General features: G+C 41.1%; 1 protein-coding gene across 2 annotated transcripts in view; it reads right to left on the minus strand.

Moving 5' to 3' along the window:
- LOC127577349 (L-fucose kinase) overlaps nt 1–17,417 on the minus strand; it is a 245,635-nt gene that overhangs the window by 161,109 nt on the left and 67,109 nt on the right. For both annotated transcript variants that reach the window (XM_052028477.1, XM_052028478.1), the window contains exon 3: nt 13,115–13,266. In XM_052028477.1, coding sequence (XP_051884437.1) covers nt 13,115–13,266 — 152 coding nt within the window. The remainder of the gene's footprint in view (nt 1–13,114; nt 13,267–17,417) is intronic.

A 17,417-nucleotide genomic window follows, 5' to 3' on the forward strand; every position in this document is an offset into this window, starting at 1 on the left:
AATTGGTACCAAATATCCTTGAAAACTGAGCAACCATAGCACTATTACAGGAGAAATGAGGAAAGGAAAAACTAGACAGAAATAGTGGTTCTTTTGTTCAGGGTTCACAAGAAAACCAAAAGGTACAATCACTGAGATTTTAATGTTCCCCCACCTGCTCTCCACAGAAATTCATAGCAAAGTTTAATCGCTCTTTTCTTCCATCTTTCAAAATATCTGTAGCACAGAAAATGCTTTTTGTTAAGTTTATATGTTCATAGGATGTGGACATCGCTATCAGTACTGGCATCTATTGTGCCTCAAAACTGAAAAAGCAGTTGAGAGACTACCTCATTGGTGGTATTGGAGTCACTTATAGGCTAGACGTCCTTCCCCGAAAGACATTAATGAACTAAATAGGTTTTTAATGGCAGCCCAGTAGGTTCACGGTTGCCTTTTCTAATACTAGTTACAAGTCCAGATTTACTTAATTCTGTGAAGTTAAATTCCCCAGCTGAAGTGGTTGGATTCAAACTCATGGCTCTGGATCAATAGTCCGAAGCTCCAGCTACTACTCCATAGGAGCCCTCATCCTTCATCAAATCCTTTCAACAATTACTTCTATTCATTATCCCACATGTACTTATCTAGCTTCCCCTAGACTGCACATGTGCTTTTTTTGTTCAACTGTTCTCTGCGGTAACAAAAACTGCCCAGCAGGGCATCTGACTCCTCTGGATGCTCGTTGAACTGCTCAGTGCTTCCAGCAATTTCAATTTTATTTCAGATTTCCAGTATCTCCAGAATCCTGTTCAAGTATTCCGTGAGGTTAGGTTCTTCTGTATTACAGGTAGACAAGTCTCTCCTAGTTCCCCACTGGATTTATTAGTGATCAATCTTACATTTCTGGCCCCTGGCTCTGGTCTCACCTGCAAGTTCAAACCTCTTCTTCATGTTTACCTCTATCAAACCTTTCATAACGAACCTCTAGATGTTACCTCTCAGTTGTCTCTTTTCTGGAGAAAAGAGCCCCAGTTTCCTTAATCTTCCCTGACAGATATAAATGCTCAGCTTTGGTGTCACCCGAGTTTCTTACAAAGGCAGTAGTTCAATAGTTGGTGATCATCCTGCATCCCTCATCCAAATGAACCCTTTTGACATCAGCCTATGCAAAGAGTGCTGGAAGGGTATGTAACTAAGAGAAAACATTACATTTGTTTCTGCGCAAAGGCTCACTGGGCAGAGATCAGAAACAGGAAATAAATCCTAGTTGAATTTTCCCCTCCTTACCGCAAGAAAGCATGCGTGGTAGTTCTAATTAAATAAGAGACCACAGAGATCCTGTTCAATTCAACTTAACCAAAAACTTTCCTTCAAACTCCAGCAGATAACAAGCAGCCAAAACAGTTGAACATCTTCCGTGAAGTCAGCATCAATCACTTGAGGTGGATTAAATTGTACGGATTACTGTAATGACTCCCCCTTCAAAGGCTGGAGTCAATTATTTCCATTCTATCAAAGCTCTACAATGACAAAGAGCCAAGAACTGTCAAAACAAAAGAGAGCAAACACTGCTATTTAATCTAAAAATTGATCATAGAAACAGGTTTTCAAAATATTTGGCCTCATGCTGTCTCCTTTTTTTAAATGAAAGAAATTAAAATTTATCATATTGCTATGTAATTATGGACCAAAACCAAAGTATTCTGTGAAAATAGGCATGCACTGTATGGTTTAAAATGGAGAGTGAATGACAAGTGCTGATTATGCTACTCCTGTCCTCAGACTTGCCTCAAAGTCGAGATTTGGTCAAATCGTCATGACCCATAGCTTGGAGATAACCGAATCTATTAAGAAAGAAACACATCTGCGTAACTTCCTGAGTAGAATTCTTGTTTCATTTTAGCTGCTCTTTTACATCAGTTCTGCACTACTTTAAATGCCTATATATACACATTTCTAATGGATGTTTGCCGGTGTAAGTTCAGCAACATTATAATTATATATTCTGAACAATGGCTAGCACTTCCTCGCAAATCAATTGAAATTAAAACAAAACAGAGGATATGAAATTAATCATATTTTAATATACATCAAATTAGACTGCCTGTGTATTTGTCTTTACCTCTCTTACTCTGTTTCACGAATGCTGGTAATTGTAATCTACTTCTTTAGCTGTTAGTCGCTGTAAAAAAACAAGCAGGCAAGAAAATAGCTTCGTTCCTTTTGAACTATGAGCATCAAGTTTCTCCCACTCATTCCTCTGATGCACAATACCGTGGAGTGAATAAATTTACAATATATATTTCAATGGTTTATCGCACAGATTTTGAACATTAGAAACTTTGGCAAATCATGACATGGAGTGGGGGGAGGGGGAGGAGAAATGGAACACGAAACTTTTCCAGAAGTTGCTCCGAGTGATTTGAGCCAAAATGTGACCAAGTAGCTGGAGGACAAAGCTGCGGGAGGATATTTGGGAATAAAACAAAAGAGATTAGGAGGGGAAAAAAAAAGGCAAAAGTGGCAAATGGTAAAAAATAGTAAAAAGTGGAAATGAGAAAACAGCACAGAAAGAGACATAAAGGCAAGAAAGAAAATACGTTATAGTTTGTTGAATAATTTGTTGCAAGTTACTCATCCTAGATCAGGAAGTTTCGACTTTGGTCCATAATCTAAAATGCTAGCTTGTCTCTTACCCAGTTGTCACATTTAGACTTTGCTTCCATATTTGGGATATGGGTGTGTGAAGAGATGATTATAGCAGATTACTGCACAGTGACCAGGTGAATGTATCAGACTCAGCTACAACATATTAACTGTTAACTCTCACTGTAGCACTCACTGCCCATGTATATCCACCAATCGCAGAAAGGTGCAGGAATAATAGGGTTGTAATAATAAGTGATTTTAACTTCCCTAATAGTGACTGGGATTGCCACACTGTTAAGAGATTGCATGGGGCAGAATTCTTTGTGTCTCTAGGGAAGTTTTCTGAAACCATATATGGATGGCCCTACTACAGAAGGAGCTAAACTCAACCTCCTCTTAGGAAATGAGGCTGGGCAAGTGGTCAGTGGGGGAGCACTTTGGGACTAGTGACCATAACGCTTTTAGTGTTAAAATAGTTATGGAAAAAGAGAGGACTGGTCTACAAGTCCAAGTCCTAAATTGGGGCAAGGCTAATTTTGATGGCATAAGACAGGAATTTGCCAAGGTTGACCGGGAGAGGCTGTTTGTGGGTAAAGTGGGAGCTTTTGAAAAGTTGATAGGAAGATTTCAGGGCCAGCGTGTTCCTGTTAGAGTGAAGGGTAAGGCTGGCAGGATTTGGAACCCTGGCTGACAAGGGATATTGACACTCTGGTCAGGAAAAAGGAGGCATATGTCAGCAGTAGGCAGCCGGGATCAAGTGATTCCCTTGAGAAGTATAAGGGATACAGGAGTACACTTCAGAAGGAAATGAGGAGGGCAAAAAGGGGACGTGAGATATTCCCAAAAGGTTCTAAGAGTAAAAAGGTAACTGGGGAAAGAGTAGGTCCCCTTAGGGATCATTGTGGTAATTTACGTGTGGGGCCATGGTGGACGGGTGAGGTCTTAGGTGAATACTTCTCGTCTGTATTTACCATAGAGAAGGACATGGAAGCTAGTGAGTTCAGAGAAGAGAATGGTGATATCCTGAAGCGTATCGACATTCCCAAAGAGATGGATAAATACCTGGAACCTTATCAAGTGTGTCCTAGGATGTTGAGGGAAGCAAGGGAAGAAATTGCTGGGGCCCTGGTAGAGATTTTTATATCTTTGTTAGTCACGGGTGGAATACCAAATACTGGAGAGTGGCTAATATTGTGCCTTTATTTAAGAAGGACAAGCCAGGGATCCACAAGCCAGTGAACCTTACCTCAGTGGTGGGAAAGATACTGGAAGGGATTCTGAGAGACAGGATTATTTTGCATTTTGGGAGACAAGGACTGTTTTGGCAGAGTCAGCATGGTTTTATGTATGGCAAATCATGTATCATGAGTTTTGAGTTTTTTCGAAGAGGTGACCAAGAGGATTGATGAGGGCATGGCAGTAGATGTCACCTGAAAAGACATTAGCAAGGCCTCTGACAAGGTCCTGCACAGTAGGCTGGTCTGGAAGGTTAGAACACATGGGATCTAGAGTGAGCTAGCCAACTGGATACAAAATTGGCAGTGGTAGGAGGCAGAGGGCGGTAGTGGATGGTTGTTTGTCCAGATTGGAGGCCTGTGAACAATGGCGTCCCGCAGAGATCAGTGCTGGGTCCCCTGTTGCCTGTCACATATAGTAATGACTTGGATGAAAATGTTGCTGGAATGATTAGTAAACTTGCAGATGACACCAACATTAGTGGTGGAGTGGACAGTGAAGAAGATTGTGTAAGGTTACAATAGGATGTTGATCAACTGGGAAAGTGGGTAAAGGAGTGGCAGATGGAATTTAACTCAGAAAAGTATGAAGTGATGTATTTTGGGAAGTTAAACCAGGCCAGGACACACACAGTGAATGGCAGGGCCATGGGGAATGTTGCTGAACAGAGAGACCTCTGGGTACAAGTGCATAGTTCCCCAAAAGTGGCAACATTGGTACACAAGGTGGAGAAGAGGCATAGGGCAGTCTTGCCTTCATCATCTGTGGCACTAAGTACAAGAGCTAGGATGCCATATTACAGCTGTACCAATCGTTGGTTGGGCCGCACTTGGAGTATAGTGTGCAGTTCTGGTCGCCACACTATCGGAAGGATGTGATTAAGCTAGAGAGGGTGCAGAAAAGATTCACAAGGACGTTGCTGGGACTGGATTATAAGGAGAGATTGGATCATTTGGAACTGTTTTCCTTGGAGCGAAGGAGGCTAGAGGGTGACATAGAGGTTTATAAAATTATGAGGGACATAAATAGGGTAGATAGTCACAATTTTTTTCCCCAGACTAGGAGAGTCTGAAACTAGAGGGCAAAGGTTTTAAGGTGAGAGGGCAATGAATTAATGGGGATCTGAAGGGTAAGAGGGTGATGGCTAAGTGGAATGAACTGCCAGAAGAAGTGGTAGAAGTGGGGACAATTACAATGTTTAAAGAACATTTGGACAGGTACATAGATGGGAAAGGTTTAGAGGGTTAAGTGCCAAATGCAGGCAAATGGGATTAGCTTAGATAGGCATCTTGGTTGGCACAGACAAGTTGGGCTGAAGGACCTGTTTCCATGCTGTATAACTCTATAAATCTCTATTAATCTATGAACATGAGTAACTTATGCTACTCTGCATCCTTTTGATTCATGCTGAGGCAGAGAAACACACAGGAAGGGAAGGCAATATTAATGAGACTGCTGCAGTGGGATCAGCAACATGGTAGTAACTTTCAGCCGTTGTTGCAATGTATTTGCTGATATCAGAAAGGCTGCAATTCATTGAAACCGTTCAGGTCTTTGGGACAGAATCCAAGATGGACCTTTTTAAAAAGTTTCTTCTTTCACAGAGGATGCCTAATATTTCACATCCCATGGTTTAATATTATATCTCATTTTAACTTAACCATGAATGATCTGTCTTGACATTAGTGTGACTTATTTTATAACAGGTGATCAACAGGGAAGTGAAGAATGTCCTGCTTCTGGTGACACCGCCATTTCGGATACATGTCTAGCTATCTATGAACATCTCATTGTAATTATATTCTTTTATTTACACTTTCTGCAATGCCGTCGAGCTCTGTTTCATGAGCATCCTTGGACATTTTCTTTTTCTTAGCCCTCAAGTTTTGTTTTTCTTTGCATCTCACACAGGTTTCTGTACTAGTGTTTCTGAAAGATTTTGTTTTATGTTGTTCCTTAGCTTTAGTCATTTATGGATTTTCTTTGGCAAGGTGAATTTTTATCCCTTGGGGGTAAGAATTGCTTCTCCATCATATTAAATTCTCTTTCAACACCTTAGTCTCCATCTCACTGAGTGGAAATCGGCCTTACTCAAATCCAGAACTTTAATGTCCATTTTCATTTTCTTTCTTTTGAAGACTATATTGTACTTGACATACCTTGCAGGACATTTGATCAGGATTATTCAGCACCTTATCGCATTTTCAACATTGCCATGAAGCACTTCACTACAAATTAATTATTTCTGAAGTGCAGTCCATGGTATGAAGACATTTGCATTTAGTTCACGGTTAAAATGCCCTCTGAAGTGGTCCAGCAAGTCACTCTGTTGAACATTCACAGCTGTGTTCAAACAGCGAGAGAATAATATCAGATGGACCACCTGCTAGCAACCAAAGAAAGTCACTTTCTACCGAGTTGACCTTGCAAGGTCCTCCTCACAAACATCTGGGGACTGGTATGCAAATTGAGAGCTGCCTCACTGACTAATCACACAACAGCCTGACAGAATTGCACTCACAGCATTACACCTTAGACAACGTGCCAGACTTCTCCACTTCTGTCCCCTCAGTAAGACAGACCCACCAGAGATGCTGGCACAGTGGGATGGGGGTGAGAGGTGTAGATGTTCGAGTCCTTAACATTGCCTCCAGACCCCCTGAAGTCTTATGACATCAGATCCAACGTGGACAAGGAAACCTCCTCCCCATCACCATCTATTGTAACCCCCCACCCACCCCTACATCCCTCAACTAATGAATCAGTGCTCCTCTGTCTTAAACAACACTTGGAAGAAGCACTGAAAGTAGCAAAGGCACAAGAAAGTACTCTGGGTAGGAACTTCAATGCCCATCACCAAGAGTGGCTTGGTAGTATCCCACTGACTGAGCTGGCCGAGTCCTGAAGAACAAAGCTGCCAGACTGGCTCTGTAGCAAGTGGTGGGTGAACCAATGTGAGGAATAAATCTATTTGGCCCTTCCTCAGTAATCTACCTGTGATAGAAACATTGATAGTGGTAATTACCTTGCAGGGTGGCACGGTAGTGTAGCAGTTAGCGTAACGCTATTACAGTGCCAGCGACCTTGAATCAATTCCTTCCGCTGTCTGTAAGGTGTTTGTACGTTCTTCCCATGACTGCATGGGTTTCCTCCAGGTGCTCCAGTTTCCTCCCACGTTCCAAAGACGTATGGGTTAGTAGGTTAACTTGGGTGTAATTGGGCAGTGCGGGCTTGTTGGGCTGGAAGGGCCTGTTACCGTGCTGGATAAACAAAAGTTTAGAAAAAAATCTTTGTGGAAACGGAGTCCTGTCTTTACATAGATGACGCCACCTAAATGTAACCGAACAGATCTGGTAAGCTCAAAACTGGGTATTCATGACGTGCTGTGGACCATCAGCAGAAACGAACACCTTCATCAATGACCTTTCTTCCAATAATAAAGTCAGAAGTGGGGATGTTTGTTGATAAGTTCATAATGTTCAATTCTATTTGCATCTCCTCAGTAAATGTAGCAGCCCATGTCTGCAATGCAGCAATACCCAGATGAAATTCAGACATGGGCTGATAAATGGCAAATTATTCTGCACTAAAAGAGGGCTAGGCATTGAGCACCTCCGACAAGAGATAGTATAACTGCCTACCCTTGGCATTCAAAGTCATTATCATCACCAGCATCAATATCCTTATTTTTAACCAGATACTCAACTGAATCAGCCACAAAAATACCACAGCTATAAGAGCAGGTCAAAGGCTGAGCATCCCCCCCCCCATCATCAGGTGTGCACTCACTGTAGTGCATACCATCTAAAAAATGCACTGCAGTTATTTGCCTTGGCTACCCTGACATCACCTCCCAAACTCGCAATCCAAGAAGGATAAGAGCAGCAGATTCACAGAAACCCCACGGATTATATCACTGGTGGTTCTCCGTCACTGGGTCTTCCTATCCAATAGCACTGTGGGAATACTTTCATCAGAAGGGCTGCAGTAGCTCAGCATGAACTTCTCAAGGGCAATGGTTCAAGAAGGTGGTTCAGCACAAACTTCCCAAGGGCATTTACAGATGGGCAATAAATACTGGCCTTGTCGGTGACACCCAGATCACGAGAAGTAAATAAATAAATAATGGAAGCAAGCAATCTGCACACAACTAGATTTTGTAAACAATTGTTATCAAGAACATAATTATCTATTTCTGTTAATATTAGCATGGAACTTCAGAAAGGCACAGAAATGTTGGTTTTGTTCAAATATAGTCTTGGACTTTCGACAGCCACAAATGAGGGATCTAGTTCTGAGGCAATGACAGTAATCTAATAAAGGGATTGAATTAAGCATCTGCCAAAAAAATGATTTTGGAATGGTGGTTTGCAAGGACGGAGAGGTTAAAGGTTTGTTTTGAGTACAGAATGATGACACCAGAGTTCAAGGCCAGGGATATCATATCTAAGGGAAGTGAACTATAAACAGTAACAACTAACCCCGAGTCCAGAAAGGAAAGCTCTGTCGTTATCTAATGTGCAGGAGAGGGTTGTTGGAGTAGAAGAGTCTCATAGAGAAGTTGATAATGAAGGAGTCAAAAGGTGAGACAGAAGAAAAACTTATGAGAGTGGAGTTGAAGATTATTCTGGGTAAAAACCAGGATAAAAGTAATAGGTTTAATGGGAGTAGATCATTAAGAGTGCAGTTGAGATCGTGTGTTAACCACGGAAACATCATGAATTGAAAACTTAAAAATGGACATTTGGGATCTAGAAGTTGCTGTTGTTTCCAATTTGAAGAGGTTTTTTTCCCCCGATCACTGAAAAAGCGGAACTGGAGAAGTGGCTGGAAAATGCTGCAAGGAAAATGATCAGAGATAGCCTTATCACGTCAAAAGCCACATGAGGTGGTGAAACTAAGAACACAGCCATGATAACAGGTTGGGTAATTTATATGAAGGGAGAGATTATGGAGGAATAAGTGAGCAGTGAAGAGAGGCAGTGTAATGAATAGAGATGGTAAATGAAATTGCCAAGAACAAGAGGGGATCTGATATAAAAGAGGATAGAGCAAAACAGTGAAAATAACTCAAGAAATTGTTTGTAATCTTTAGATAGGGAGTAATGAATGAGGATTTTAAATGAGAGTTGAGAGAAGTGGAACAATTTGAGTTGCTCAAAAGAGAAAAAAATACAAAGGAGCAGGGGATGGATTTACTGTAAGTGTCATGAAGACTGGTGACAGAATGGCTTGTTAACAATTATTTTTTAAATAATGTCCTGAAGGTAGGAGTACAGACGCAGTGATGAGGGTTCCAGAAGCTGAGGGTCCTATGCAGATGAAGGCATGGTCTCCAATGACAAGGACAAAAAGATCAGGAATGTGTAAAAGGCCTGAACTGGATATGCACAGAATTCAGTGCTAGGCAGCTAGAAGTATCAGCTATGCAACTGAAAACAGAAGAAATGGAAAGTGGAGTTTATCTGAAGGTGTACTGCTGGCACTTCAGTCATTAACAATTCCAACACTATCACCTGACTGAAGTTTTTCTAAAATGCTATAGTTTGTCAGCATTACAATGAGACAACACCACCTGCTTACTCTACAACAAAGCTTCCATCGATCATTGTTGTGCAAAGCACCAACGAATGCAAAATAAGACAGTGGCTGCTGATACAATCCACCATAACAGAACAAACATGAAGAAAGGCTTCAAAGCTCCCCCTCATTTTTATACCAAAAACACATATTGAATTGAATCCTTTATTCCACCTGTCAAGCTGCTCTGTCACTTCTCCATTCAATGCCTGACGGTTGGTTCACAAGTTTTAGATATTACACTGCAGCCTTGGAGGATATTCTGCCCATGAACAAATGTTTTTCACATTATGATATTTTCCAATAAAAACTGGGCAAGTATTTATGCCCTCTTCTCTTCTTCAAGCTTCTGGCACTGTAACTACAGTTGCCAGCTTACTGTGAAAGTATTTGTTGAGACTTGACTATATGACTTACCAACCACTTGGCCCAATGACAGGGTCAATATTTTTAATAACTAATAAAACAATAAATCCCTGTTCACCCATTCCCTCAACTTCAATGAGACTTTTCTCTTCTATTGAAGGTATTGACCTTTTTCTGATGCACAGTCTACAAGTGTTAGCAGAACTCAAGTTCAGTACATGCATGCTGTGAGAATCAATGATGTTTATGGCTTGCATGCATAGAGTGAGAGGACATCAGTGCCAAGCATGTTCCTCTGCTCACCTCACATTTCATCCAAGGTCAAGGTTGCTAGTTTCCATTGCCATAGGAAGAAAAATAGCATGGTGAATGCAAACACCCTGGAAAATATTATAACCGCCCTCACTAATGCAATTTGACAAGATTTACCTTTCAAACCAGTAACCTTAAACAGTGAGTATGGGTCATGAGCAGGAACTTGAATCACTGCCTCCTCCGAGGGGATGCTGAGGTTAATTTGGAACTCCTCTTTTTATAATCAAGAAATATTCAAAAAGGAAATTAAATAGAAAAGTGGAAATTCAGGTCTCAGGAATTCACTAAGGAGAAGGAGATGAAATAATTCAAAGAATATGTCCACCTAGCATTAAACTCCACTTTCGAGATGACATTTGTGCATTTCATATAGGAAACAATTAGAGGTTTTAAGGCCTTGCTGGCAGCTTGGGTTCTAAAATATTAATTTGCGACACCATCACCTTCGGGAATCCACTATAATTAAATTGCTTGGACTTTCAGAGGCCCAAGATACTGCACATCATCAGCACTGATTTAATTAATTTGTGCATGTGTAAGTACGTGCACGTAAAACTCAATAATGCCGATGGACAATGCCAGAATACTGCCTTCAAGTACCGGGGTTGTGGGGGGGGGGGGGGGGCGGGGGGGGGGTGGGTGGCGGTGGTGGATAGATGCCTGTAAAGTCATATGTAAATACTACAGGACAGAGGAGCTATTTTGAGAGGATATAGACGAAATGGCAAGATCTGCATGGGTTCTTTTCAATTGCTTTCAGAAAAATAAATGAGACTCTGAAACCTAGGTGTGCAAAACCAGCATGTTGCCCACAATGTTATAAAACTAATTATTAACACAAATCCTCACGTCCTTTACCACCTTCAGAATCTCTCTGAACTAGTTCCATACATTATCACAGACATTTAATTGAATGTGCATTCTTGATACTGTGAAGAGAATACCCAATTAGTAATAACCTCTAGGAGAGTGCAGATGAAGAGTCAATTGGTGGCACAAAAGGAAATCCAATATTAATAATTCAACAATAATTAAATTCTCTGCTACAACCAAATAGCTCTTACCAAATATTCATCCATATTTTTCAACTGGGATTGCCAGATTACAATTACAGGTGGGTGTCGCTCTTAATTTAATCCCAGCCATGATAGTCAACACACTCATGACTCTGTTTCAGGTTCCTAACTAATACTTGGGGTGAAAGGAACTGTCGAGATTTCTGATGAAAACCCTGCATTAGGACTGGTGCAGGATTTCAACCCGAAACGTCAACAATTCCTCCCCCCCCAACCCCACTGATACTGGGTTCCACCAGCAGGTTGTTTATTGCTCCAGATTCCAGCATCTGCAGTCTCCTGTGTCTCTGAAATAATACCAATCCCTGAAATAAGACCAGCCAACTAACAACAGACCAGGAGCTGAGACTGGGAAGCAAATACTGTAGAAAGCCAGATAAGTCTGAGAGTGCCATTCTAATGCCTCCAACAAACATATCTTGTCCCTCCACTCCCTTTTCAGCATTCTGCAGACACCATTCCCTCCAGGACACCCTAGTACATTCCCTCATCTCAGCAACATCTTCTCCTTGCCATGGCATTTTCCCAGGCAACTTCAAGAGATGTAATGTTCCCTCTTTTACCCTCTCCTCCCCACTGTCCAAAATTCCAACATCTTTTCTAGTGATTTACTTGTACTTTTTCCATGCAGTATACCGCATTCAGTGCTCATGATTCACTCCCGCAAAGGCAGACCAAACGGAGATCAGGAACTGCTTTGTGGAATACTCTATCCAGTCCACAAGTGTATCCCCAGAGGATCCAGTTGCTTGTCACTCCTACTCCAATGTCCCTGTCCTCAATCTTCCACAATGTTCCAACAAAGTTCTACATAATTTTGAGGAGCATTCTTCAGCTTTTGACCAGGCACATTAAAGTCTTCCAGAATCAACACTGCTTTCAACAATTTCAGATAATGACTCTACTACCTCTGTTGTTCCTTCTCCAAACTGAATTTTGTTTCTTTACTTAGTACATTATCAAGCTCTTTTGATTTCCACTACGATCTTTTTATTTATTTCATCTCACCTGCATTCTCCCCATCATAGAACTTGCTCTTGTTCTCCTTTTCTCTCCATTTTAAACTTGCTATTTCTCTAAACCTTTTCAAATTCTGATGAAAAAAAAAATCACAGATTTGAAATGTTATTGAAAATCAGACAAGTGCAGATGCTGGAAATCTGAAAAAAAAACAAACGATAATTGCTGGAAACACTCTGAGGCAAGAGAGATGGAGTTTCAGAAGGGTGACATGATCCAGGCCAGTTCTGATGAAGGGTCATTGACCCTTCACCTTAACTCTGCTTCGCTTTCTACAGAATGTTGCCCGATTTGAAAAATTAACACTTTTTCTCTCAGCAAATGTTGCCTGGCCCACTAAAGACTTACAGTGTGCTGTTTTTAGTTGTGTCTGGCATGTGGTTAATATGGCTCAACACCACAATTTCCAAAGCATTGACAAGCTAAGCCACCAGGAAGGCTGACAGTTTAAAATTATGTTGAACTTGTGAAGGGTCCTGATAAGGTAGGCAAGGAGAAGCCATTTCCACTAAGAGAAGGACTAGTCACCAAAAGATACAAATTTAAGCGAATTAGCAAAAGAACCATTAGGCAAATGAAGAAAGGATTTGATATTACACAATGTCTTATAATCTGAAATGCTCGGCCTGAAATTAAAGAATGGAAGCATATTCAACAATAATTTTTAAAATGGGAATACAATAAATACTTGTAAAAGGAAAATTTATCAGGACAATGGAGAAAGAGCAAGAACATGACACTAACTAGATACCTCTTTCAAAGAGCCAATGCAAATGGCCTGCTCTGCTGTAAGACTCTGTGATTCTACAAGCTGAAATCTTGCCTTTTATTCATCACCACAAAAGACTTAAGTCTTAAATTAAAGACATATTGATACTTAATCAACGTACCGTATATCCTGCCCTGGCACTGAGGTGTTCGGCAGCAACCAACAATGCATTGAGGGTTGCACCTCCACTGCCAACATGAGCCTCTGGATCCCCAACGGTAAGTAGGACCACACCAGGAGCAATAGACCCTTTGCGCTGGCGGATTTCAAGCTCTGGAAAACAAGAGACAAGAAGTTAATATGCAAGGGAGATTGGACAAGTCATCGGTGGCAGAGATGATAGTGACTTGCACCACTGGCTTTTATTTATGTTTCTTGTCAGACGTTAGATACCCTGCAACAATCAGGTCATGACCTGACTGTTTTAAGCCCCTCAACCACCTTCAAGGCACAGGTTAGGTATTTAATGTAATGATCTCCGGTTCCATGGATAGGCGCAGCTGCAAGATGCCAGGTTCACATGTTGACATAATCCAAGCCAATACTGTCTGCTTGATCAGCATCCCATTCTCCACCATAAACAACAATTCCCTCCACCTTCAATGTGCCCTGGCTCCAGTGCACATCATATACTAGACATATGGCAGCAATTTGATAAGGCTGTTGTCACAGCACCTTCCAGACTCATGACTCTCACAACATAGAAGGCAACAGTTGCCTGGAACACAACCATTTCCAAATACTCCAAGTTATACATTAATCCTATGTCAGCCATTTATCATCTTTGAAAATCAAAAATCTGAAACAAAAAACAGTAAATGCTGGAAACACTCAGCAGGTCAGGCAGCATGTTTGGAAAGGTAAACAGTTACTATTTCAGATCCAAGACCCTTCATCAAAAGTTCTGATGAAACGTTTCACACCTGAAACATTAACTTTTTCTCTTTCTACAGATGCTGCCTGACTGGCTGAGTATTTCCAACATTTACTGCTTTTATTTTTCACCTTCCCTTCATTCACTGGACGGAAATCCTGAACTCTCTTTTCAATAGCACTTTAATGACAATGGTTGCAATAGCACAAGAGTGTCTCCCTCGAAAGCAATAAGTGCCTACCCTACTTTTGACACTCATGTTACACCAATGAATTAATAAATCTGTGTTAACTAAAAACAACCTACAACAGCAGAATAACAGACTGCTCTAGTTCAAACATATGGCTCTTTACTAATTGTCTCTCCAACTCATTTAATGTACAGTTGTCACAAGGTTTAATTAGCAGTGGTAGAAATGGATTATAAAATGCACAATCAAAGAAAGAAAGACCTTTCGTTCATGCAGTGCGGTGACAAAAATGCAGCAACTTCATTGATGAAGGATTTTTTATTAGATTCATTCCTGTTAGTCATGGTATACACACACTGTAGGGATTTCTGTAGGGACCTTTCCAGGGTCCAGGGTCTCCAACTAGAAATCTTGGTTGATACTCCAGTGCACTACCGGTAGGCTGCTGCACTGTCCAAGTTGCAGTCTTTCCTCAAGAGAGTTGTGAAGTTTGTGGAACTATTATTGTAGAGAGTTGTGTATGCTGCATCATTACATATACTCAAGGCAAAGAGAGATAGAATTTGAAATGTTCTTAGGGTCACCATCCCTCATCTCTTTTCCCCTGGATTTCCCCTTGACAGAAGCTGAATTGGAACTATGTCCAGTGCTGGTTAAATTCCTGATACTGACCCTTCTCTGTTGGTCCAGTCTCAGGAGGGATTGAGAGTCACATTTTAGAGGATGTAAGATGTAGAAATCCTCCTGCTTATTCGAGCAGGAAAGGATCGCTGAGGATAGAAGCCTCCTACCTGCTGCTGTACCAGCCACTCTCTGCTGGATCTGGTAATGACCCAGACCAGAAACAGTTCAGATGGAGTGAATTTCAAACAGAGAACTAACACTAATAGGCCAGTGATTATTACCATAACATTACAGGTCCTTCTCATCAGAGGACAAGCAGAAGGAAAAGGTTGGAAAAGAGAACCTGGGACTAGACAAAGCTAACAGTATAGGGACCCCCAAAGTATTATAGGCTGATTCTGATTCTATTAATAGTAGGGAGATAGTAAGAGTGGGAATGGGGCCAATGGTGACCGACAAGCTGCATCTCTCAGCGGGTGTATGAGCAGCAGCCCGCCTCTGGCTAATGTTGACTGCACTATTTCACCCAATAATGGAAGCGTGATTGCTGATTTCACTGAAGAAAGCTACAAAGTGCTTTTCCTAGGTGGTCACATGCACAGCTAAAGTGAATTACAAAGCTTACAAATGCTTCTCAAATGGTTATAATTTTATCCCTAAGGTTGCCCAAATAAAACCACTCAGCACAAATTCTGCAAAAAAAGCTGTTCACAGTGTCATTGAAGGCTTCAATATTTATTGGCAGATTTGCTTGTCAACATTTTAGCTCCTGTTCAATGTCCCTCTGTTCTTGCTTTTAATTTCGGGAAGCTCAGGAAATCCATGTACATGAGTTGATGCCCCAACCATCTATTAATAAAGCTCAATGCCACACCCTAGGGAGCTCCCTTCATCTACCTTGAATTGCATGGGTTAAATGTGAACGTTAGTGGGTTGGCACCAAGTTTCTCATGTGCCATCAGTTTTTAAACACACTGAACCTCCCACCTGCCCCTAAATCTCACAGGAGCTTACAGAAAATAAATTCAACGGCACAAATATTAGGAATCAGACTACAGTTTGCAGAATCCATATCAATTATGTGGCAAGCGGTGAGGGAGAGCTAAGATGTGAGAGGTGCTTCCTTTTGGATATAGCATGGAATGGAACTGTACTTGCTGTTGCAGGGTATTATTTTTGGACTAAACCTGCTCAGACCCTCCATGTGCCGAGGAGAAGCTGAGAGCCGCATCCCGAAGTGCAGCAATACAGGTTTCGTTATGCTTACCCATGTAAAAACAGCAGGCCTGATCTGCTCACTCATTTGGGGTTTACATCGAAGAGGAGCAGGGATCTTCTCCTGGCTGGTCTGGTCAATATTTTTCAAATAGCTTCACTTAAACAGATGATCTCATCATTATCTTTAATTCTCAACTAGCATCCAGGTTTGAATGGGATGGAATCACTTGACTGAGCTACCAAATCATCATAGTTGGCAGTCTGCAAAGACTGATTTGTAAACACATAATTTGGGAAATGGGACTAGGTCAGATAGATAGCTTGGTCGGCATGGACAAGTTGGGTCGAAGGTCCCATTTCATGCTGTCTAACCCTATGATTCTAATTTTGGGTACTGCATTTCTCCATGAAAGGAAAAGGATTCTGGTAACCCATTTATTGTATTATCTCCAACCCCATTCTCCGTTTTACACTTGTCTGTCAAACGCCATTGTTCAGCAGCACAGTCTATAGCGTGGCTGCCTCACAGCTCCAGTGACCTGGATTCAATCCTGATCTCGGGTGCCGTCTGTATGGAGTTTGCACGCTCTCCCTGTGACCACGTGGGTTTCCTTTGGGTGCTCCGATTTCTTCCTACATCTAAAACAAAATGTGGAAGTTGATAGGTTAATTGGGCACCATAAATTGCCCCTATAGTGTATAGAGGACTGGTCGAATCCAAGGGGATTTAATGGGAAATAAGGTCAGTGTAAGATTAGTGCAAAAATGGGTGATTGATGGTCAGCAGAGACTTGGTGGGCTGAAGGGTCTGGTTCTGTGCTGCATCTTTCTACGACTATGCCACCATGGAATATGCCAGCTATGTTTCAATGCACTGATCTCTTTATTAGTCATGTTAACAGCCAAGAGATAATTTTAATAAACAGTTAAAAAAAACACTGCCTTTATCATTTCCTGATGAGCTAATGTGCATGTGCTGTGACATATTCTGTTCCTGTAAGGTGTTATTGCTGGTTAGTAGCAGCTCAGAATCCCTGGAATCTTGCTGTTAATGATTAAATGCCTATGATAATCCAATATTTAAAATAAATTATATAAACTTATGATTTTCAGTTCACAAGTACATTGTTAGGCATGATTTGGTGTTCTGGGGTAGAAACACAAATATGTATGATCTGAGCTCAGAAATAGGACAACTGATTTTGCGCAATCTCCATAGCAAAACTCTAATATTTCAGGAACAGTAGCGGCAATCACATTCATTTTGTTCAATGCTTAGTTATAAAATACTGTAATAAGACCATAAGAACATATGTAGGCCATTTCGCCTTTGGGTGGAAAATTGTTTGAAATCTGAACTGGATATTTGAGTTTCTTACTGTGTGCTTTCTTAACAACTTCAAAGTAAACCCAGATATCATTTGGTAAGATGAGACCACACATAAATTGTTAAGCAGCTTCATTTCACAACATTGAATTAATTATAACCCGGTGTATTCAATCAGCATGACTTCACTT

The sequence above is a fragment of the Pristis pectinata genome, chromosome 13 (assembly GCF_009764475.1).
Source record: "Pristis pectinata isolate sPriPec2 chromosome 13, sPriPec2.1.pri, whole genome shotgun sequence".
NCBI lineage: Eukaryota > Metazoa > Chordata > Chondrichthyes > Rhinopristiformes > Pristidae > Pristis > Pristis pectinata.